The 27000-nt window shown below is 27.2% G+C and overlaps 2 protein-coding genes across 2 annotated transcripts in view; one reads left to right on the top strand and one right to left on the bottom strand.

Annotated features, from left to right (window-relative positions):
• Positions 1 to 27000, bottom strand: part of LOC112681793 — a 161759-nt gene that overhangs the window by 85247 nt on the left and 49512 nt on the right. The window lies entirely within an intron of this gene.
• Positions 1 to 27000, top strand: part of LOC112681810 — a 56999-nt gene that overhangs the window by 9003 nt on the left and 20996 nt on the right. The window contains exons 8-15 of the mRNA XM_025552124.1: positions 1115 to 1240; positions 6303 to 6404; positions 6593 to 6696; positions 9910 to 10110; positions 17564 to 17672; positions 20436 to 20548; positions 22679 to 23207; positions 25948 to 26280. Coding sequence (XP_025407909.1) covers positions 1115 to 1240; positions 6303 to 6404; positions 6593 to 6696; positions 9910 to 10110; positions 17564 to 17672; positions 20436 to 20548; positions 22679 to 23207; positions 25948 to 26280 — 1617 coding nt within the window. The remainder of the gene's footprint in view (positions 1 to 1114; positions 1241 to 6302; positions 6405 to 6592; positions 6697 to 9909; positions 10111 to 17563; positions 17673 to 20435; positions 20549 to 22678; positions 23208 to 25947; positions 26281 to 27000) is intronic.

A 27000-nucleotide genomic window follows, 5' to 3' on the forward strand; every position in this document is an offset into this window, starting at 1 on the left:
ATATATATATATATATATATATATATATATATATATATATATATATACACGTTTACGTTAGTAACGTCTTTGCTTTTACCGAGTTCATTCATGATGTATACACAATTATTTACCAAGCTAATGGCATTTATTCATTCCAAAAATTTAAATGAGCAACGTTAGACATTCGTATACCCTATTTAAAGTGTTTTTTTTTTTTTTTTTTAATATATATAAATACGCATAGAAAAATAAACAAGCCATTTAATTTTGATAATTAACTTAAAATGAACGTAATTCAATTCAGTATACCACAGAATACCACTTTCGTGTATCCAACAGAATAATATAATTGTTAGATTTAATATGAAATAAAATGACTATAGTCAAAAATAATTTTACGTATGCATTTGCATATAAAATTCTCGAAATAAACCAATAGTTTTAGTAAAAATATCATCATTTATTTCTTGCATATCTCCTATAAAAGAACCTTGTTACGTAACGAAATTGAAAACGATACAATTTTAGAATATTGCTGATCGATATAATATACGTGAAAGGTATACGTTGTTATTTCGCTAAATATAGTATATTATTAGATGATTTTCACAAATTTAAAATTGCAAATTCTATCGAAAATAAAAAACTGTTAATAATTTAACTCGAACTTAATTAGACATTTTTTATTTTATTATTTTTAATTCTTGATTTTCGTTTTCATAGAAGTTCGAAAGTTTGTACCGCGCATACTATTGAAGCGGCTAATTTATTTATTATTAGCTTTGGTTTATTTTTTTTGTAGAATGTATTAAATATTTGAGATTTTCTTCGTTATTAAAGGATAATATAATTCTCTGTACATTAATAGATTAGATAACTTATGCCTGATGAAATTCCTCCTAACACGAATAGAAATGTTGAAATATCAAAAATGTATATAATTCTGTATTCGTTTTCAATAGCTTAATCATACGTAAAACTAATGAACCAAATAAACTTTTTGGTATCATATATTAATTCAAAAATAATTTGAATAATTTAATATTTAATTTTGTAATATATTTGGATTTAACTTAAACATAGTATTATTACATATTTTAAACTACATTTATGTTTTATACTCTTTTTTTAGAACTTTGAATGGAATGAACCGATGAGTATGGGTGCATTTAAAATTACACCTTCAATATTCGAAATTAATCATGAACAATCAATAGATCTAAAGGTTACGTTTGAACCACGCTTGCAATCGTTTTATGTAAGTTATACAATTTTTTATATTACGGTTACAATTAGTAGGTATGGTTAAAACTTAAACTCGGATGATATTAACTAAATATAAATATATTGGAATTTAAATTGTAAAATTAATTTTCGATTGTATAAAGACAAATATTTGAAATGATTTATGCTCACTTAACCATAAATTAAAATTTAGAATAATATAAAAATAAACTTTCTTGTTATATAATTTATATTTCAAAGCATAGTGAATAAGAAAACGTATCTGAGAATGCTAAGAACTAACATGAGGAGTAATTTGGAATATAATAATGAGTAGATATAGAGTGATACTATGAAAGGAAATGTATTAAAAACGTTCGGATATGTTATAACAATTAATGTAACAGTTGTATCACGAAAGCTACTATAGCATAGCTGGTGGTGTGAAAGCGAGCTATGGGAGACTGGCCCATCTGAAAGTAGAGGTCAAACGTGGATTTGAGTTGGGTTTTGGAAGAGAAGCTGTATTATTAGACTGTTAGTTTGTTAGCTATTTGGACACACATTTCTAAAAGTTGCACATAGTTGTTTTGTTGTAGGATTTTCGTTTTAAAGAGAAAGAAAATCATCACAACCGATTTACATATCAAAATTATCTTGTATTGGAGATTTCTAATTAACGTCTTAAGAAAAACAGTGGTACAGAAATGCTCTTAAATATTATGATATAAGACAAAAAACAAAATACATACAATGAAAAAGCTACATAAAAAAATACAGTTACTAGTCGATGGACGACTTTATGTTTACTAGCTATTATAACAATCACTTCACTACGAACTGTACATTTTTTCTGGTTGTATAGTTTTTTCCATAGTAAAAAATAAAAATATATATTCAAGAAAACCCTAATAAGCAAATAAATCATGAGGCCCGCAATAAATTCAAATGTTTAGTCAAAGCACAATGTATAACGATCGATTGACTAAACGTCATACATTAAAAATACCGTACCAAAAAATTGATTTGTTTCAATAACAAAATAAACCTTTTATTAATATTATTATTATTACTATACAATTTATGAATTTCTAGATGCGTTCAGAATTTAAATAATATTATGCAATCCATAGTATACCTAAATAAATCATCATCACATTATGTGTCCATAACTATCCGATTTTTAACATCAAAAAAAGCAGTGTGAGTATATTCATAAATAGATGTTATACAATCGTTTTATCGGTAATCTAGTAATGGAGTTCCCGCAAGTTATTTCACTCGAAAATAATTAAATAGCATCGTATACGTTATTCAAGACAATATATCATATACAATATAACTGAAATATTTCTATTGGTTACAAGTTTGTTTCATTTGAAAATTAGACGTAATAATATTTCTAATTGTTTGAAAACGATTGGGTTGTACTTAAAAAATACCATGTACACATAAATCAATAACAGTTGTGTTAATAAATAATGTTTGAGTGTTGCCAAAACTACAAAAAAGTGTATTTTTAACAAAATTTATTTTTAATTATAAGCAAAATTAAAATGTATCAGTTGCCTTTCAGCTCAATAAAAACCGTTTTTGTCAAGTTACTCAGAATCGATCAGTTTGAACACATTATTAATAATATCGACAGCATTTCAGTTATTCAAACAATTGGAAAATAATATAATAAAAAATAAAAAAATACAACCATCTGTTAAATTGGTACATCATTACAAAACACACTGCAACTTAGTTTCGTGAACGAATGATTTCATTTTCAATTATCATTTTATATATAAACAACATCTGTAACTCATGTATAGATGGTTAAATTATAAAGTATGCAGATAACACTTGTCTTTTTATTACTAGTAACTCATGGAAGAATTTTCATTACAAAACAACTTTTAGACTAAATTACTATTTTAAAGAACTAAATAATAATAAACTGACTTTAAATATAAGAAAAAGTGTATTCATTGATTTTTCTATCTATAAAAACATATCATTTCATGAAATTGTTATTCACTCATGTGATAAACATAGGTCAAATTTAAATATACTCGTATATAATTGGCAAAAAATAAATAGAGAAATAAGAGTGAAATATTTAAGTATAATAATATTGATTGAAATCATCGGTAGAAACTGCATACTGATAACTTGGTTATGAAGTTAAGATCTATTACTTTTAAACTCTTCGAAATTAATAGATTTTTATCAACTGAAACTTTTTGTATTGTATATAACGCACTCCATAAGTCGATTCTCCAATTCTGTTTATTGGAATGGGGTAGCTATTCTGATAATGCCGTAAAACCCATTGAAACTCAATAAAATCATGCAATGAGAATATGTCTAAATAAAAAAGATTTAAAATGCTTGAATTTATGAAGAACTCAGTGTTCTACTAGTCATGTATTTCTTCAAGCAGTTCTCCATAATTCATTAAATAAGTAAAATAACATATAAACAGAATAATAAACCTAAAATCGTTTATATTACCTGTTTATAACCTACACAAATAAAAGTAAAGAAAATAATTTTTAAGATTGTTTAAGTCCAAAAATGTTTAATTCTATGCGTTCGTATTTTTCTATTAGCAGCGCTGCTAAGAAGTGATGCCTAGTGGCTACGTGTGAAGGAGCCTTATTCCGCTTTGTATAAAAAAAATATTTTTAGTACTAAAAGTGAAAATAATAAAAATAAAAATGTTAAGAAAAAACTATTATAAACTAGCTGTTAACAGATATTTGATGATTTATCATTATTCATAATAAGGCATAAAAATCGTACATATTATTAATTAGTTACAGTGATTATATTGTATAAATATTATTACTACTATTGTTATTGTAATATTTTATTATTAGTTACATTAGTAGTACATTAAAAACTATTTTATTTCACTACAAGCTATACTTGATAGAGTAAATTACTTAATAATACATTATTATACTTTGTAAATTATTGTTAATTAATAATGATATTATGTATTATTCGATGTCAATGTGTATGAATGCTAATAATTTTCAAAATAAGTAATATAATAACTTGAGAAGACTTAAAATATTATAGTTTATTGCATAATAGTTTTGTTGATATTGATTTTTAATAAAAAGACTCAGAAAAAAGAAACAAAGAAATATTTTCTAGAATAAATTCGATAGAAAATAAAAACCGGTACAAATCTGCTAATAATTTTGTAAAAGAAAAAAAAAACTATTACCATGTAAACATCAAAAAAATTAAAGAGTAGACAATATATTATATTTTTTTTTTTTTACAGACAAAAGTTGTTCAATGAACAAATAAAACTCTCCCTGTTTAATTTTTATATAAGGCCATACATTTTCAATAGTGGTAATATACAATTGAAACATTTTACTGCATGTTTTTCTACCATCTACATAACATTATATTCGTTTTTGAATTTTTTTATATATTTATATTCGTTTTTGATAGTTTATTTTAAAGGGTGTCATCTTTAATTTTTTCAGTTTATATTTGGCTATAAATAATTTCATATATATCTAATAATTTTATACCACCGATTATTATCAATCTAAATAGCCTGATAGACTGTTTTTAGATTACAAGCGTCACTAGAGAATTTTATTTTATTTTAGTTTAAAATAAATGTAAATGGGTATGCATTATTTTGTTTTATTGCAATAATAAACTATTATTTATACATACAGATATTTACAAAGATGATATGAATAAATTTTGAGCATATCTTTATAAACGTATTTTTAAATAAATCGAAGACAAACAATAGGTTAAAAACCCTTGATTGTTGTATCCATTATTTTTTTTTTTTTTTTTTTGTATATAATTTAATGTATCATATTAACTTCTCTTTGTTATTCAAGTCGTTGTTATAACTTAAATTTCTTTTTTCCTCTTGAGTTTCGACTCATTTATGATAAATAAATGCGTTTGGAGGAAAAAATAAATAAATATTGGATAAAATGTATTTTTGCCAACATTTACAATTACCTAGGAAGTTTTATCACAAATATTATTTATGCTCATGATAACTGAAATCATAAAACATTTACCAATGTGTTTAAATTATTCACGTTTCATTAATTTTATTATATAAATTAATAATACATAAATGTCTTCACTTCTATACGTTTAAAGGTAACACATTTATTGAACAAATCGGTGTAACTTCACAGTATAATAACATTAATATTGTCATTAATATTACTATTATATTTACCATTCATCAACGTTATCAATCGGACTATCCTATAAAACTAAAACAATTTATAGTTATAATATACATTTATTAAACTCCGTGTTTCTCTATTGCGTAACAATATATTACTATCTAAAGTATCTTTTATCATTCAGCATATGAACAAATATCCTCAAGTATACATTCTCAGACATATATAGGACACAAATTATTACACAGTATTATTGTCAAACTTATCTTTGTTTCTGGTAATGTTTTTGAAATAATTTTTTATTCGAGCCATATACTAATGATCTGCTGATTTGTATGAATATATTTTCAAATATAAAAGCTGTCCTTTGGTTTTTAGATTATAATTATAAATGCATTCTTCTTAATTGCCCTTGTCTTCCATAACTACTGATCAAACCTGGACGAACAATTATTTTACATTTTCAGTCGCAACATTTTTAATACAAATTAAAGTCTGCGTTAACGTTGTTTCTAATTTTTTCCCGAGTTCACCAGAGAGTTTTTCATAGTGCACCTCTCTAATATCATTAACAGTTTATTTTTGTAAACACATTCATATACAAAAGGCCTGGGGTTTTAAAATTTTTACCCAACAAATCTGACCGGCATCATATTTTAGTATAAGCTTTTATTTAATTTCTACATTATTTTAAATCATACGAAAAATAATGTCAAGTACACAATAACAATTACTATAATTATAATAATAGCAATAACTTGAATCCGAATTATTGAAAATATATGGTAAATAAATTATTTGTGTCATCTGCTCATGCAGAATTGCGCCACATTATCACACTAACATCCACCTTGCAACACTCCAACCGTAATCGATTTTATAACCCTAAATATGTTTAATGTTGTTTTGAACATGCAGTGTTCCAGATTTATAATTATATCAGATAATTCATGCGCACATGAAGTGAACGTGTTTGGCAACGGTCAGATGTTTGGCGAAGATTGGAATATTCAGTTGGAGGTGAGTACTACTTGTGGGGCGGTATTTGTGGGTGGAAAGAAAAGTAGCCCGAATGAATGTCACATCTTGAAAAAATGGAAAAATTAAACCATCTACTCACACGCATACGTTTAATACTTATATGTATACACATATATGTATATATATTTAAGTACGCCTATTTGTATCTGTCATGCATCCTGTCACAGGGACAAAATTTGGTGCAACTGCTCAATGCCGGGCCTGGAAGTTACGTGCTTGACATGGGAAAAATTGGCGAGGTCGTCCGATACGTGTACGCGAAAAACATGAGGTATGGCGAAACGCGCACAAACGGGTAACCCCTATGACCGGCCTAGTTTTATGTTACCGTGGTTAGGTACACCATGTGTATCTTGAATATTTATATACATACACGTTTATGTTATAAACGGTTTACGTAGTATATTTTACCACGTCAGGAACGACCCGATCTACACTACACGGTATGGCATGGTAAATTGAACGAGAGAGAGGATGAGGTGTAAGGGTAGGTGTGCTGGTTGATCGGTCGTGACACCAGAAATGGATGGGCAGTACGTGCAATAAAGTTTCGTTTAAACAGTTGTGCGACTGTGTATGTACGTGTGTGGTTTGCTCATCGAGACGCGAGCAGGTCAAATAGAGCCATCTGCAGCAACTTGAATTAACCTAAAAACAATCATCTTGGTAATCGCAATCTCAAAACGAAATTGTTCTAATGGCGATCTGTATAGGAATATTTATATAATATTAAAATAATATGACGTATTAGAAGTATTTATATAGACCACACCAATAGACCTATACGTGCACATGACTAGCATCAGTAGGGATATGGGAATTGGAGATGCACTGCACGTTATTCTTGTGTACATCGTTCAACGAATACACGTGTTTTCGATACCGATCGATAACAACAGTTTATTTTGGAGCTATATATACATAAAATCTACAACCGGAATAAACGTTAATTTTAATACACGTGTTAATATTATGCTTTTATTCATTTTACTATTTAGTATTTTTTTCCCCGATTAGCGTTAATTACCAACATATTATAATTATACGAGGTTGGGGCTATTAAATGTATACAATTTATGGTAGCGCGATAATATGGCCATATAGCCATCTTTGCAGTTAGGCGCTAATGTTAAAACATGCACGTGTGAACACAACCATAATTGAATGATATAAATAGTACGAATATACAACGCCTTTGCATCTGTGAACAATGCGCGAACACAGTAAATATGATTATGAATTATCTCCGGTTGTTTCTATTTGTTTTCGAATCATAATAAATATGAGTTTAGTGTTAAAAAATGTCATGCATGTCTGCAAAAGCGTAAACAATCGTATTTACGATTTTTGAATCGCTAAATGCATTGTAAACAAAACAAAAAATGTAAACGATTTAATAAAAAATAAGTACAACAATTCTGGTACTGTTAAAACCATAAAAATATAAACAAGAATAAATCTAAATAAACGTATCAAAACTGTTAATGATTCTGAAGCAGTGAAAAAAAAATTACAATAACGTAAAATGGAAATAGAATAGATGAGTTTTAAATTTAAAATTATTCGAAATGTTTTTGATTCTCATTGAAATTTCGTTTCTTGTTATTGTATATTTTAAACGTTGATTTAAAATACAATGAAGTAAATATAAATTTATAATTTATATTATGATACGTGAAAATTTAAAAATTAACATAAGATAAAACAGAGAAATTGTATTTTGTCATAAATATTATACTATATTCAACATGGTTTGTTTTCAATTAAATGTTTCTATTGATAATTGAAAAAAAATTATTAATTTGGAACAAAGCTCAAATTCTATTTCCATTAAATTTCTTTCGAAATATAATCAAAATGATGTACGATTAACATTTTTACATAAATATTATAAAAACATAAAAATGTATGAGATTCATTATGCAAAAAAATATTTTTCATGTTCTGTCCGTACATCTATACTTCAATAATATAATTTCAATACCGAAATATAAATAATTGTATCGCTCAAAGCTTCATGATATCATTATAATACAAAATATAATATTGAAATGGTGTATTTTTATATCTATGTTTAAAATAATAATTTAATAAATGTATTTCTTATGTATCCCAGTGAAGTTTTGTGTTTGGAGTTTTTTATCATTAGTCGCTTTGTTTAATAAAGTACACGAAAAAACAGAAATATTTACAGTTGGTTTATTTTTAAATTTTATAGGTCAATATTAATGTTTGAAAATATTATATTCAAGTGTATTGTATTTTATATAAAAAAAAAAGAATATAGCCAAAGAGTATTTATACATTGATTATATTCAAAAAATATAGATTTTGCTAATTATAATTACGAAATTTTGTTAATATAACTAAATTGTACAACTTTTTAATAAATCACAATGTATTTTATAATTTTATAGTTTAATAAATAAATTCTAAAGTTTCTATATACAATAATTTTGATGTACAAAAAATAATATGCCTAATAATAGTATTTTCTTGGTGTTCAATTAAAAATTTATCTGAAAAATGAATTAATATTGGACCTATAGTATCAGGCAATATATTTTTAATACATCATTAAAATATTCATATCATCATAAATATTTATAAAAACTTACTTTTTGAAGTCGCTTAGGGTTCGTGCTAAAATTATTCTGATATTATTAACTAATTAAAAATTAAATGTAGACATTTTATAAGATATTTGTCAAAACCACTAATGATTTTTTTTTTTTTTTTTATATAACCACATACGTTTTTCACGAAAAAAAAAAAAGAATGTTGCTTGTAAAAATGTAAAAATGTATGCTACAAACAAAATTGTTAATCAATTTCACAATTCGAAATTAGAATATTAGAATATTGAATAACTGTATAAATAACTATTCATGTATTTTATTGAAATTCGTAATCATAAATCTTATTTAAATAACATGATTATATTGAATTCAATATAAAATACAGTATATTCTTTGAATATTTTCATTTTTAATATTCATGTAACAACTAAGCCGAGAGAAACATTTATATTGGTTGAAATAAAGATTTTCATAATATTCAAATAATATTTAATGAAATTACCATTTAATTAATTGTTGTGATTTATGAGTTCATGTATTTTTTTTCTTTTTAAAACATTTCAATGATAATATAGTATAAAGTTCTTATTTGAAAATTAACTTCGCATTGATATTATAATATACTTTTATTTTTATGAAGATGATTGGTTAAATCGTAAACATATTTTCTTATTTGCTAATCATGTAATTTGTTGAACGTCGGATTGGTTCGTGACACGAAAAATATATTTCTATTATTATAAAATATAGTGTTAATTTTTACTAGTTTTGGTTGTTTGGACAAGAAGTACTACTAAAAAATTTAATTTAAAAAATTTCAGACATATAGTTCGATCAATATAATAATATAATGTCATAAATCATTTTTTCGCTCATTTATTTATTTTTTATTCTTTTTCAAATAGTCGTATAAAATATCCGTATCGGTGGACCATTAATCATACAATCATCAACCCAGGTTTAAAAAACGCCAAAGTAAATTTCAACATTCATCCGTCAGCTGGGTGCTTGGACGCGGTATCGAAAACGATGTTTCGAGTGGAATGCAGTGTTACAGACAAGATGACCACTGAAAAGCTCACCGGCGTATACCGTGTAATTGCTACGTAAGTAGATTATGGGTTTTTATAGGATTGGTAATTTAATTAATTATAAGCTTAATTAAAAAACAGTATTGAAATATAATACAATCGGTTAAGTATAAACAGTATTGAAATAATTTATATTACATTTGAAAATTCAAACAATTTTTCATATAAAATGAACTATAAAAAAACAATTCAAGAATTCTAAGCTACTAAAAATATTATAGAAAAAATATTTAAAAATGTCTTGAAGAATTAAATTAGTTTTTAAAAAAATTCTCTTGGATATCAAATTTAACAAGTAATTACATTTATGACAACAATATAAGGAAATCAATAATACATAACCATTTTAAGGATAAGCTGAAAAAATATATAGCGTTAGAATTATTTTCTTGTTAATTTATTTAGTTCTGTTATTGATATGGGTCCAGCTGTAATAAACTTAATGATAATTATAAAATTAAAATGTTAATCAAATGTAAATTAACGAGCCTTTTAATATTATATCTAAATAAATAATATACCTAAAAATTTAAATAATTAAAAAAAAAATGTCCGTAAAAAGCACAAGTAGATGAATTGTATACATTGAACAGTGTGATCCATTTGACGTGCACGTAATATTATTATTACTTAAAAAATTAATATTTGATGATATTTCCGTAAAAAAGCAATAGCTTTTAATTTAATATAATTCATACTTGAAAATATTTGCTTAACTTTCATATTAACCAGAAACTCACTGAAAACTGATGTTATAATCAATTATCTTTTGAACATTTCTCTTTGAATAGTTATTCATAAATTATAATCATCAAACATAAATTTTATTAAAATTCGATTGATTATAGAATTTTCTTTTTTAAATATAATAAATTTATACAAATTTAAATTATTTTTGTGAATTAACCTTCACCCACTGTGAAATATTGTAGTTCAATAGAGTTTATATAATTTTTCATTTCTTTATTTATTTCATCATTTGACGATATTTGGATTTAGAATTAATTAAAGCAAAACCGCATTTTACAATTTCTTACAATTTCGTACAATAGAATTTAGGTAGTTAAATATTTGTGTTTATTTTAAATATTTAAAATTATTTTCAATGGAATCAATTTACGTACAATTTTTACTCTCGTATAACAATACAACATATTACTCTAGAGTGAACGGTTTTATTGAAATGAATTGATTAAATTAAAGATTCCAAAAATGTATTAAATTAATAAGAATATATATATATATAAGTTAGTACAAAATAACTATCCAAAACTAAATTGACAGAACAAACGTTATAATGGGTTTAGCGTAAAAGAGGTTTTAATGTTATATATAGGTACATGACTTGTCTCTTCGTTTTTTAAAGGTTAGGGGTTACTAAATTCATAAGATTCTCAATAATTGACAGAGAGAATAAAACACAACAAATATACACGAGATTATGGTAAATGATGCAGTCATTTAATTTAAAATAAAAATAGTTTAAATTTAGAACAGTTGAACGAAAACTCAAAATTGCATCTTCATGCTAATTTTGGGTATGGTACATTAACTCTGATGTGTATTATAAATAAAGGTAGTGCTTAATTTACACTATAACCCAATTTTATTTAAACTTGTCATGGAACTTTTATAAACCAACAATAGATAATTATATTATAATAATATTATGAATGTGATTTAAATGTATATATACATAATCGACGTTCAAATTTAAAGGGTATTTCGGCAGACTATTAAATGTTGTATCACGAAAAGAAAATACGAATTTCATAGAAACGTTGGTATATTCTATTGGTGATATTCTATTACCTTGAAAAATCTATTTCGTGATGAATAATTTGGTATATTGTCCATGGAGACGTCATTTCATTGAAATTATATAGCTTGGTGTAACTTCTTGCATTAAATTAAATTTTATAAAATCCCATCTGATTAATTTAATTTAATTTTAAAATATGTAAATGAAAATATTCTCGTAAGGCTAGTTCAGATACATAAAACTCAATCGAATATTCCGTCATAGAGTATTTTTAACTAGGCTCACTTTTAACGATAAATAATAAACAATTATTTGAACAGTATATAAATAAACAATACAAAGTTGAAAAGTCTCAGAATAGTTAATTATAAAAATAAACCGTTTTAATGTGATTCTTTTTTATTTTGAATAGTCTTCCTTGTAGTTCTCTGTATTTTACTCTACACGAATTGAAGTATTATACACCTACTTTCTTAAAGAAAAAAAAAACATTGGTATTAGCATTTAAATTGTGCTACAAGTATTTACAAATTTAAAAATGCCTTTAGTCTTCTAAAATACTCAAGAAATCTGCAAGCCTAAGAGTCTATAACATTCGTGACCTACGGAGAAATAATCTGAAATATTTATACGATTCGATAGCCAACCTTTTAAACAACACGTCACTCTATAGTGATCTATTTTTCAAAAGCTAGACCCGCGTGACATTTAATCTCAACCGACGGGAGTGAAACGATACTAATTCCAAACCAAAATCATCATGCAGCTTTTTTGTTTTTACATATTTTACACTAATCTTTGTTTTAAAAGGTAATCAAGCTCAAACATAATTATTTAAATAACGCACTTTATTTTTCATTGTATTAACGTGTTTCATTAGACACAACATGGTGTACGATACAACCATATTTTTTTATTTATTTTTTTATTTTAATAACTGTTTTTAATCAAAATACATAAATATAGTACCTATTTAAAATTTGATTTATCTTATTATGTAAGCATTGCTTGTGTTGAAGGAAGGGAGTTATTTCTAATTATCAATATATTTTAAAATATTTACAATAGTAATTAGAAATAATGACATAAAACAATTATTAAATACATCTAGTTTCTTAAATTAATTACATTTTAGTTTTTAATAATTGATTAATAAAAAAAATCAAATCATTTGTTGTAGAGTTTAATTTATATTAATATTATTATTTAAACCAGTGTTTCTCAACCTTTTTTATGTCACGTCCCTTTGAGTAGGAATCAATTCTTTAACGCTCCCCTATGTGAAAATTCTATAATTAATGGTATGGGCTGAGAGATAGGAAAGAAGTTGATGGTTTGGAAAATTTTAAAAAAAAATTGAATAATTATCTTATAACTAATGTTTTCATTTATGTTTTATTTTTCATATTTTTTTAATTATAGTACTAGTAAATTAATTAAATTAAATATTTTAAAATAATTTATCAATTTTATTTTATAGTTATAAATACATTTTCAGTTTATTTAGAAAAAATATTACTTTTAAAAAATATTTTAAAATCAAATAAAAAATATTGCTTTTATTGTTTTTGTAGATATTTACCCATGTATTTTTGTAGTAATTTTTTTAAAAAAAAAACACGTTTTTAACAGACTGAATATTACAAGTATAATAACGAAAACTAATACAACATGAGTTGGTCAAATCAAATGGTTTACTAAAAGGTTGGTTAATATAGTTACCTACCTATAACCTATAACCTACCTATAATAAAATATAATGTCCATGCACAATCGGTAAAATTATAAAGATAATAAATTTATCAACAATGAAAGATATGTTATAGTGCATTGCTCAACATATAGTAGGTACCTATTAGTAACTAATAGTTATCATAAAGATTATCAAGTATGAATTATTTTTAAGTCACACCATGTACAACGTTTTTGCGTGAACACGCTTGCCGCCCCTCTACTACCCAAAACTAGTTCACCACCCACCTACCGACCAAAAATAGTTAGATACTTCGCCACCCACTGGGGGCGATATCGCTCCCGTTGAGAACCACTGATTTAAATTAAGATATTTATAAAACTATTATCTATACTATTAAAATATTTAGGTCATACATTTTCAATAAATTTCTGGCCTATAGTTTTTTTTTGTATAATTTATATTTAGATTGTACCTTAAATTTTTGGGTTTAAAAATAGAAGGGTTAAATTGAGATTGAATTTATATAAAACATATACAGTGAAAGTACATTAATTTCTTTATAATTATCTTTAGTAGATATACCCGAATAGTCTTCTTAAGGCAGATATGAATGGCCCAAGAGATTATTAATTTTAGCGTATTATTAGTGGTACCACCCCATATAATTATGCCATATTGTAGGATAGACTGATAAAGTGGAGTATATAAAATTTTTATTATATTTGAAGAGAAACTTTAATGCAGAGAATATAGTATATATACGAGTAATAGTTCTCAGGTGCATAGTGATATGCGATATATAGTAATTTTATCTCAAATTATAATCTAACATTAAATCTAAATATATAATTTTAATTAATCTTTTAATTTTATAATATATTGAACTATCAGTTATAATTCAATCATTAAAAATTGTTATTTCCTGGTTTAGAAACTGTGTAAAATTACATATATAGAATAGGCAATAAAATAATTTTTGTCATAATTTACCGTTAACTTTTTTAAGTTATGTTTTTAATAAATCTATTTAATTCAAAACTTGCTTTGCGAAACACTAGATACCATTAATTATCTAAAAACATAAAACAGCTATTATCTGCGTACGTAACAAATGATCCATCTATATACAAATTACATAAAATGTTTATATACTTTATAAATAGAATCAGACCAAACACACTTCCGTGTAATACAACACAGTTTATACTATATTTTTTATTAATACAATAATTTATTAATATATATTGTGTTTTATTTTTGAGCTTGAAAACCACTTGAAACTTTCACTAACAATTTCAATACCTGGTAGAGAGTTTAATAATTGAATTGGACATTATCAAAGGCTTTAGACAATTCTAAATAAATCACAATAAATTTTCGATCTTCATCAAGAGCATTGCATATGTATTTTGATGCATTAAATACTACATCAATACTTTCTAGTAACTTTTTAAATGCAAACTGATTTTTTTATAAAAATTTATTTTCCTCTAAAAATATAATTAATTTTTTTTTTACTATTTTTTTCTAATACTTTAGCATAATCGATATAGGTATATAGATACCCAGAAATTATTTTTTGAAAATGAGTTTAACAATAGCGACTTTAAAATGGATGGAAAAATACCTTCTTTTAAACTTTTGTTAAAAATAAGTATTAATGGATCTACAACATGTAGTAATTTTATTTAATGATTTTAACTTATATTTTGTGAAATTCCACCAAAGTCACCTCTTTTTGAGAGTTGAACAACTGAAAAACTTTTTCTTTATCATCTTTAGTAAATACATCGTCAAAGTGTTTATTATATCATATGGTTTGGTTTTTTCCCATGTTTATTGTTTTAAATTGCTTACTCAGTTTCCTCCCTATGTTAGCAAAAATTTCATTGAAAGCCTTACATTCTATAATTGATCTCCAACTGTTAATATATCAGTTATTATTATTATATATTGTTATTATTTTTTAATTATTATTTATTTAACTCAGGGGCTGGAACCTAGAGGTTTTTTCGGTTTTGGTTTCGGTTTTTTAAAAGAGTAAGAGTTCTAGAACTGGTCAATTTTGGTTTATTCTGATTATTAGATATCTATTAAAAAATAATATGAAATTATTTATTTATTTTTGTTTAAATTGTAATTGTTTTATTTCATGAAAATAGAAGGTATTATTAATAGTTAAAAAAAATAATTATAACTATATTTGATATATATATATAATGTTATCGAAGCCATCATTTTAAATGGCAAATTTCGAGGTGAAAATATATTATTACCGCGAATCCCTATTATTCCCACAGATGTGCCAATATAATTTATACGCCTTAAATTTCCAATTAGATTGGCATTTGCAATAACTATCAATAAGTTGCAATACCAAACGATGTCTGTTGGTGGCTTAGATTTGAACATGTTTTTCACATGGACAATTATACGTGTCGTGCTCTCGAACCATCCAGTTTGTTTGTGATGGCGAAAGATGGGATAACAAAAAATATTATACACTCTGTTGTTTTTTACTAATATTGTCATAATTTTAATAGATCAATTTTAATAAATTATTGAAAAAATAAAAGTTTGATGATTTTTCATTTTTATATTTCGTCGCCGTTCACAGCACTTTATACCTCTTCCTTACATCCTTATCCTTATCCACACCTTACATGCCTATATTAAATTAGTTATTTTTTTCTAGCAAAATATTCTCTGTAAATAATTTATATGACAAAACAACGTTTGTCGGGTCAGCTAGTATATTAATAAATATACAAAAATAATAATAATAATAATAATATTACAAATTTACTTATTATATGCATTACACTATTATAGTTTACAACATAAAATAATAAAAACATAATAAGATTTGACATTTTTCCTAACCGACAAATTTACAAACAAAATAGTCATTATCATTGTTTTACCAGTCTAAATAATTGACCTAAATCAACCCTTTTATAATTAAGGTTATGGTTACGGTTACGGTTTTTCATTTTTGGAAATAAAGGTTCTAGTTTCAGTTACGGTTCCTAAATTTTAAAGGTTAACCGGTTCTAGTACCAGTTCTTTTCAGTTACGGTTCTGGTCCCTGTCTTAACTTGTACAAATTTAGCAAATATCATAATATATGTTTATATTTAGTATTTAAAAATGAAAAATAAGGTGATTAATTAATTTCAACTAAATATTTTAACAACTAATGTTAAGTATTATTTCGTTAACCATTATTAAAATTATTTTAACAATAGTTATTATATCTGTATAACTTACACGAAAATAATAATATAAATTGATAAAATATTCAACAGAATAAATTAAACTGTATCGCTTTCCTGATAAAATTTACTGATTTTAAATATCCTGGCTTATGGTAACCGACATTAATAATTCAAATAAACACTGTTGCTACTACTTTACTATAAATATGATCTAATCTAAATAATATTCTTTATATTTTTAATAATTTTGAACCATCAACAAGAAATTCAAACGTAAAAGTTTATTAAATTATATTATATAAATTGATTTTTTATTATAAAATAAGCTTAAGCTTAATAAGCTTTTATTACCAAACGTGGGTTGCTTCATATATACACAAAATACAGTATTTTTGATTTAAAACAATTATATTGTTGTTTTTAAAACAAAAAAAACCGTAAAAAATGGTCAACATTTTTATTTTAGCATTGAAAAATATGCTAATATAAAATATCAAAAATATAATATAATTCATATAATTAATTATTGTTGAACTCAACTGAAGCATTTCATATATATACTAAACTTGTTAAATCTGACAAGCTTTATATAATTTACAAATTAAGTAAATTTATATTAAAAATATTTTATAAAAATATTCTATAACACTAGCGCAAAATGTTAGGGGAATTTTAAAGATTAAATACATTATCATAATGTAGTACTTTTTTAATACTACGCTAAGTCTAATTTAATATAAATGTGTAATTTATTCTTCATATATTTAATTTCATACATGGATAAATGAAAAGTCTGATGATTGATGATGTCCCTAAAGAAAGTATAAGTGATATAGATGAATTTTTTGAAGTACGAGAAGACAAGTATTCAGAGTGTATAACATCCAGGAGCTCTTCTGAGGTAATGTATCCAAGTATGGCTAATTAGAAATTAATTAATTATCAAAGATTAGTAAGAGTTTGTCCATCACGATGAATAATCACTTTCTGGGCTCATCAGTATAAATATATATCACAGTACAGTATCGTGCTGTTCGATGAATCGAAAAAAACATTATTTACTCTTTTGACGTTGTGGTACTTATTATAGACGATAACGAACTTTTTTCGACAATAAAATAAAAATAAATGTCTAGTGAATAAGATATATGGTTTCATATCTAATATACTGTTTTATAATAATATTATAAGCTTATTTTTGTCGTGTTATTATAAATGAAAATATGATACAAAATATGATAAAAAACGATTACCGCGCAAATACACGCGTCAATGAATTTTTGTAAAATGTTTTTTATTATTCGTTTATGTTGTGGATTATAATATAGTTCGGCTAGTGAAACGTTGAAAACCATCCGTAGTATAATAAAACCGTAACGAATTCACTCTTGGGAATAGAGTTAGTCAAAATTATAACTGAGAGGTAATGCATTTCTACTATGTACAGATTATAGCACTGCATTTTATTAAATTTCATGATCACACGTACGCGTGTTTAAAAATGCACCTACAAAGTGCACTAAAACTAGAATGATGGAATTAAATATTTAAAAGATTTGTCGATAATTTTATAATCTCGCGGAAGCGAATACGGTTATTTTAATAACTTTGAACATAATTTTACCTCATAAAATACACAACACGTCAGTAAAAACTGTAAATATTATTATGTTTTCCGCATTACAGAACTTCGTGTAATTAAAGTTATAGAGCGATTATTCTCTCGCAAAACGAGGACAGTTTTATTAGACAATAGTCCATATTAAATACAATCAATATTAATGGTTATGGTAACTTTAATGTGAAAATAATTACACAACGTCGTTTTATAATGTCATAATATTGTATCATAAATGATTAGGATAATATAGTCTAGATATAAAAAACGTATAACAAAATAGGCTGTGGCTATATACACATACTCGTATGTTTAAAGTATTTGATTATTTTTTTTTTTTTTTATTAAACAAATTCCTCGGTGACTAGGGGCCATTGGCTACATTTAATTACATATTATTTACATTAAATAGAGGAATATTGAATATATACATAAATAAAGTGGCAAGTAATACAAATTAATAAATAGGGCTGTATCTAGATTTAACATTTATACATTACAGGAGAGTGTAAAATACATTAAAAGAAAATATTATTCTATAATTTTTTTTTTTTTTTTAATTAAAGTTCTGTATCTCTGAGGAATTTTAGAACATTGGTTGTATCGATGTTAAGGTTTTCAGCAAAATGGTGGGTTAGATTATGTTTTTGACGTTGTAGTTTGTACTTTCTGCAATCGGTGAGGTGTGTTTAACTGTCATAGGATCGTTGCAGGTCGAGCATATGGGTGGATCTTTTTTCTTCATTAGGAAAGCATGAGTTAATCTGGTATAACCTATTCTGAGCCTATTGATTACTACATCTTCTTTTCTTGTGGGGGTGTTGTTAGACCAAGGGAGAATATGATTTTTAATTTCATTTAATTTAGTGTTAGATGATTTCCATTCATTTTGCCAGATATTAAGGATTGTTTTTTTAATTATTTGTTTGATTTCGGCAATTGAATACACTTGACATTGGATTTCATTTGGTGATACAATGGCCTCTTTAGCAAGTTTATCAGCTCTTTCGTTTCCGGTGATATTTGTATGGCTTGGTATCCAAATTATTTTTATGATTATGTTTTCTTTTTGTAATGTATATATTTGATTCTAGATTGTTCTTGCTATCTCTTTTGGTCTAATGGAGTTTTGGATACTCTTAAGGGTACTAAGAGAATCACTAAATATTATGGCTTTTTGAATATTTTTATTTTTGATAGGGTCTAGAGCTTGAATTATGGCTTGTGCTTCTTCGGTGTATATGGAACATTCATTTGTCAGTCTTAACATTATTTCAGTATCTTGGCATGTCACTATTTGATTATTATATTTGAATAGAACAAACAATTTAAATATATTTTTTATATAAATCACAATGAAACAATATAATATATCTATATATATATAACAAAATGCTATACAAAATATTTATAAATATACAATACTATACAAATATGTATTCAAAACAAGAGTAAGCAAACTTATTATTTTTTACGTAAAAGATAATTAATTTGATCGATTTAGTCATAAAGATTTCTCTTGGCTGCAAATAGTCTTAAGAATTATAAAAATATATCATCATTTTTTATTAATTATTAAAAATATATTATAGTTTTTTTTTATTACTCAATAAATAATCCTTGTATATAGTGGAAACATTTCCCTTTTTATAATTTCATTATAAAGGTATTTAAATGTAAAACACATATTTTTGTTTTTCACTACTATCAAATACATTATTAAACTTAGATGAAATGTTTAAAACTTTGTAATCGTATCACATGAGCTACATAAAATAAAATACTTTTACTACATATTTTATTATAAAGTATTCGCATTTCATGTTAATTAATAAAAGTCTTAGATTTTGTGGATTGTTATTGTTGTGTAACGACAATTAAATATAACAAACTATTATGTGATGACAGCGTTATACTATTGTAAAATTAGTGTTTTTAAAGATACATTTTTAAATGAAAAAAGAAACAACCTTTAAATCAATGTTCCTTTAAAATGATCGATTACATGTTTTATACAATATTTAAAAAGTACAATGTATGTTACAGTTGGTGTCGATAAGAGTAGCAGAACTCGAAGTTATATCTGAATACAAAGGGGAAGAACGCGTGTCATTACATACCGATCCTATAGTACTGGACTTAAATTGGCACAAAATGGAGTGAGTGAAAACAAAGCAAAATAATAACACAATATTATTATCGAAACGTATTTTATTATGCGTTTGGGGTGAAATTAGTAGACAAAAATTGAATGTAATGCCCAATAATTTTGATCGACTTAAATTAAAACTCACAAATTTAGTGCTTTGTAATTATTAGTATCATACTATCAATTACATAAATGTTATAGGCTATATTATATGAAATGATAAAAACTTGCAAGAACATTTGTGAAAACCTTTTAAATGACATAAATATAAAAAAACTACGTTTCTTATATATAATTTTAGTTCAGTGTATGTTTAATATAAAAAAAAAAAATAATCAGAAAAATTTTATCCATTTACATAATTCTTACTAATACCAAAATAATTTTAAAATTAATTTGAATGATTTACTGCTTTTATCATTAACAGTTATTGTTAAATATTACATTTGCGACTACAACTACACAAACGTTTTGTATAAATATTAAGATGAATAACGACATTTGGCAAATGTTAGACATTTTCAGTTAAATTTGGAATATAGACGTTCAACTTTTGGTGTGTGGTGTATCGTGTCATACGTAAAGTTTTTCGATGTTTATAGATATGATATTGTTCACACAATAGCTGAAGGAAAAATTATGTTTGAGTAGAAACGTATAATAATTGTTTAATGTATTATTTAATCAAATGGTGATCCATATAATATTATTAGAGGTAATATCTGGGGTACTTTAGATTAAATTGTAAGGCAAAGTGTATATCAAAGAAGTGTAGTTGTAGATCCTCAAAATGTTTATGTAACTCAAAATGTCATAATACTTTATCTTATTGCAATAAATAATTCATAATATCAAATAAAATTATTTATGGTAAATGTATTAACCCTTTGAATGCCGAATTAATTTATAAATATTATTTCATCATTATTCATCTTTTTTTACAAAATGCCAACATTCACCAGTGAATAATGTTTACATCTAAGAAGTAATTGAAAATCACCAGAAATTTTGGTGAATTTCAGCATTCATCAAATGTCGTCATTCCTTAATTATATAATTTACAGTTCATCCATATTTTATGTCTACACATCATAATATGGTGTTTATAATGTAATAAAATGCATTGGTTTTATATATTTTTTTTTTTTTTGCCTGCCAATAATTTTTTTTAACAAAAAATAGAACAGAAATATTACCCACAGTAAAATTATTAACTCCAAAACACTATATTAAGAACGTGACTTTTTTTTATTTTATCGTGGGACATTAAATTAACATTAATTTATATACTCTATAAAAAAACAAAAACGTATTTAAAATATATTATTTAATTTTCTTATAAGGTAGGAAACCAGTGGAGTTAATAAATTAATAGTATAATTTATTACTGAGATGGATTGAATGTTGAGGAGAAATAGTCTAGAAAAGGTAAAAAAGAAAAAAAAGGAGTTGTCTACTAAGAAGAAGAGGAAAGCGGCTTGAAATCATATGGATACATTTGAATGTATAAAGGGGAAAGAGTTAATACAATTTTCGAGTTAATGTTAGAGAAGTGGACTATGCCTTATATTCGAAGGCACGTAAATGCGGCAGTCAGAAAGCAGTTGCAGCCTGGAAATGTTTAAATCTCTAAGCCGCAATGAGTGCTGGTGGATAGCGGGAAATAAGTTTCTATGTGCTGAGTAACATCATAGTCAGGTGATAAAGGAGACAGTTTCGATGATTGATTAACATTTTATAATGGTGCTCCACAAGAAACCAAAAAGAGACGGTAAGAAGATATCAGAAGATGGTGTTTTAAAAAGGGAAAATGGGCTATACGATTTAGACGAAAACGCTAGATATAGGTGGACTCGCAACGCGTTCGGTAAGTTGTTAACAGACACGTAAGCAAATTGCGTTTCACGTGGAGCTCAGTGCTTAGTTTTGCCAGAACGTATTGGAAAATCGGTGTCGGGCAAGGCCGTGACGAGGAATTGGGGAGGGTTAAGTTTCAGATCGCCTTGAATTTTTTTCCTTAAATATAATTTAATGATTTCAAAAAATACCTTGAACCCCCTTCACCTCCAGTAAAAAGTCGATTTGTCGGGTTTGAACACCGTGTGAATTGTTCCGTTTTCTTGTTTTCCGGTGTCACAAGGATGGGCGCGTGCGTCCGGGAAACGGTACACTTCATCAACGCCGGGACGGGCGCCGTGCACGTAACGTGGACGCCGGACGAAGAAGACGACGCCGCCACCGGCACCACCATGACCGTGGACCCTGGGCGGTTCGACGTGACGACGGACAGGGTTGCGGTGGACGTGTACGTCCGTGCCGCGCGCCCGGGACGGTTTCGTCGCGCGCTGAGGTTCCGGGCCGTCAACCGGGACGGTGACGCGCGCGACGTGGTGGTGTACGTGCGCGGCACCGCGGAAACGGCACCGGAAGTGCACGCCTGGCCCGCGTTCGCGTCCACGTGCCTCGGCCCGGCGTGCACCGGTGTGCCACGCGCGTACCCCGTTCGTTTCCGGGTGAAGTCGTCGTCCGGCCCGTTCCACGTGCGCAGACGGGTGTACGAGTGCGACGCTTCGGGCGCGTGGAGTCCGCGAACCGACGGCACGCACACTTTCGGCCCGTTCGGTCCGGCAACGACGACGTTGAACCTCCCGACTCCGGTGGCGACCCAGGTGAGCGGAAATAAACGGGTGGGCCGCGACAGTTGGACGAGGAGGTGAAGACGGTTTTCCATTCGTTCGTTAAAAATTAATTACATTAAGTGGAAAGCGAACGAACGAATAAGAAATAAAATTAAAAACACAAAAAACTAATCGGGGAACGAGTTGAAACGCGGCCGGCGGGTAAATTAAACGTTCTGTAACAGCGCACAAGCAAAAACAAAAGTGTATGGGCACGATTTGATTTTTCGCGGCCGCTTGCTCGACGAGAAGAAAAATGCACACTTATATTTAACTTTTCCGGAAACCGCGTTTCGCCCTCGACAATATTTCAACCCGTCGCAATATTATTATATTTGTTGAAGTTACAGAACACTTATATTGTGCTGCTTGCTCCTTTTGCCGTTTTGCGGTTCACGTGTAATAAAATACCAGTAACTTAGAACATTGATCCAATATCGATTTGTATTTCTATTTTTTCTATATATCTTCACTCCATCTTAATTAACAAAATAATATGTTGGACGCAATTGCTATAAATCAAAATTGGGAAGGGCTTGAGTACGATTACTTTATTTCCATTGGACGCAGAGGTGGAACTAGGAATTTTTACTCCCGGAGAAAATGTTAAAAATACGCCCTATCATAAATCAATAATCAAATACTCTTCTTGAGAATTTTTTTCTAATAATTAATATACAATCATACTTATTGAATTTTAACCTAATATCAGTATTTAACAAAGTTAAAAAGCATCTATTAATAAATATAAAAAATATTCGAATAGTTAATTATATATTAATTAATAATTATTTTAAAAATAATTAAAAAAATTACACCTTCTAAAATTTTACTCCCGAGAATGAATCCCCGTCTTCCACCCCTAGTTCTGCCTCTGATTGGATGTACAATATATTGTCTTATTTTTAATACAATTCATATATAATACTATTGAAACACTTATTGCTCAGTGTTCATGAAAATGAATAGATACATATTTTTATTTCAACATTTCTATGAATAATATTTACTGGCTATGATTTCTTTCTATCGGTATTCATATAAAATTATATGTATCGTCAACTAAATTATAAATACTTCGAATGCATCGAATTAAAAACAAATACAGAAGAAATAAAATTTAAATATAATTTTATTTAGTTTAAATTTAAATTTAAATCATTTGTTAAAAAACAAAATAAAACAAAATCTTCAAATATTATTTGAAATATCGTATAATATACAATTATTACGCGTTAAAACTATAATTTTATGTGTTTTATTTTATTCATAGTGCATTAATAAATCATAAAATCTATTGTACTTTTTTTTACGGTATTATAAAACTCGAATTCTCCCAAGGGCATTTTGGAAAAATTGATTTATTGAACATTCGAAGACGTTAAACGAAAATATTTGACCTTGTGTATTCAACATTGTTGTATATAGTTTCATTCTATACATTATTCTCTTGGTGCGATTACTGTAAAGCGCAAGAAATATAACGTAATAATCCAACGAATATCTCAATCGGGAATAATATTAAAAAAAAAAAAAAAAAACATAATAAGGCGAATAAACGTATAAGTTCAGTGTTATATCTGATGACATGCATAATTTATTAGAAATAATTTCGCCGACAGACTGTAATAATATAATATTGACGTGCCCTCAAACGAACACTTTGTATACTATATTATGATTTCCGATGAATTCTTAATGCGTTTACGTAAAACGTAGCAGCAGACGAAATCCTGAATTTGTATTCGTGAATATCTTATATTCGTTATATTTCACGACTCATGGCTATTAATAATTGAACGCCACGCTATTATATGCGCGGGAAAGTATTGAATTGAATAGTAATAACAAGGATATCAGAACGGAGAGAACCGTTTTATGACGCGTTATTAACGTGGGGCGTTTGGAAAACGATACCGTGTTCGGCTAAACAGCCATAATAATTATTATGCATAAAGTCAGAATCACTTCGCATGCGAGATTATCCGCGCGTGCTAAATAAATAATCCGGAATATCTTGGCGTTAAATCTCTAGGCGACGGGTAGGAAGTAATTGTGTGCAAGTGCGTGGTGCAATTAATTTTCAGGGGGCGATTCTTTATTTATTATTAATCATCGTCGTGAGCAGGTGCACATTGCTATATTTGCATTTCTACAGCACTGTGAACTATGTTATATAAGATTGATTAAGAAAACGAGAAAAATTTAAATAACTGTCATAGAAGTAAAAAAAAATTAAACAATTCTAGTATAGAAAATATAATGTACGTTCTATATGCCGTTAAGAGTCCATACGTTAAAATTAATATCCAAAAAAAAAATGGTGTCCATTAGTGCTAATTTTTTGAAATCGAATGCCGACATATGCATGGTTTTTATATTAATCACTTTTAAAATGAAAATCGTGCGGTCACTGTGGTCAGTAAAAGACAGATGACGATTTCGGATTTGTTGACAACTTGTCGGACAAGTCATGTTTCCATTTTGCAGGAACGTACAAACGAACACCATATTGTAACATTTTATGACGTGATATTTTCAATCTTTCGGCTGTTGAAAATTAGCATTAAATTTATTTTCAATAAAAAAATTAAAATCAAAATTATGTGAATGTACATTTTTCAATTTCCATTTATTAAATGTTTCCCATTTTCTGGAAGACGAACATCATTATACTGCTACAATTACGGATCACGTCAACAGTAATAATATTCGTCTCGTGTCTTTTAAGGAGACCGGCATGATATCATACCAATTAGCGGAATGGATGTTCGGCGAGTCAAGGACAGTGTACACGCAGGGCATGACTTACGTCGAGCCGCCGGACGTGGTGCGACTGAACATCGAAGTTATTATCATCGACAGGTCCCTGTACAGAGGCGTATCACACAGTCACAAAGGGATTCGATTGCTGAACAATATGCAATGCGATTTTGCCTACTCCTGGGGCACTCCATGGGGATCCGACTCTAATAATATGCACTGCGTGCTAGAGCCCACCAATGGGACGGTCAACAGCAAAGGGTCCGTCGAATTCGAACTGATCATCACCCCCAGGACAACCGTAAGAATTGTATACAAGCCGTTACCATCATCTTCAATCAACTACTAGTCCCTACCCTTCGATCGCAACGGTGCACCATAGGGTTTCGTTCTTCGGGGGGCGTCTGATTCAAACCGCAAAATTATAGATACGCACAAAAGCCAAAATACGCAAAATACATGCGTTGGTACAAGTGATATAATTGACGATAACTCGATCGCTTGTTAAAATCAAGACCGCTCCTTTTCATGGATGATATTTTACACTTCACATAAATGAAATAGTATCCATTTCATTATTATAACTTATAGAAATCTAATACTGTTATTAGTTATTATGAGAAGCAGCATATCATCAATATCATTATTATCTAAAATTAATTCATCGATTTCAAATAGTGACTTCTACTTCTCAGTGGATATTCAAAGATGTTAAATTTCCGAATTTCCAACAGCACTTCTTAAGTAGTTTTACTTTTCTTTTCCTATTATTTTTTTATTTTCATCTTTTAACTAACAAACGTTGACCTTATATAATGCAACAGGCAACGTTGAAATATGAACAATTGGTTGAAAGAAATTAATATCATTGTTAATCCATAGCGTCTAAACATTTTTCAAATTAAAACGTTAAATTATTATCATTTGATTGTACCAATAAAGTGAGACCGGACAAGCTGAAAAATGATATACAAAAATTACAGATTATGAAAAAATACAACGAAATTTGTACATGAGTAAA

This window comes from Sipha flava, unplaced genomic scaffold (assembly GCF_003268045.1).
Source record: "Sipha flava isolate LNK unplaced genomic scaffold, YSA_version1 197_pilon_pilon, whole genome shotgun sequence".
In the NCBI taxonomy this organism is placed as follows: domain Eukaryota; kingdom Metazoa; phylum Arthropoda; class Insecta; order Hemiptera; family Aphididae; genus Sipha; species Sipha flava.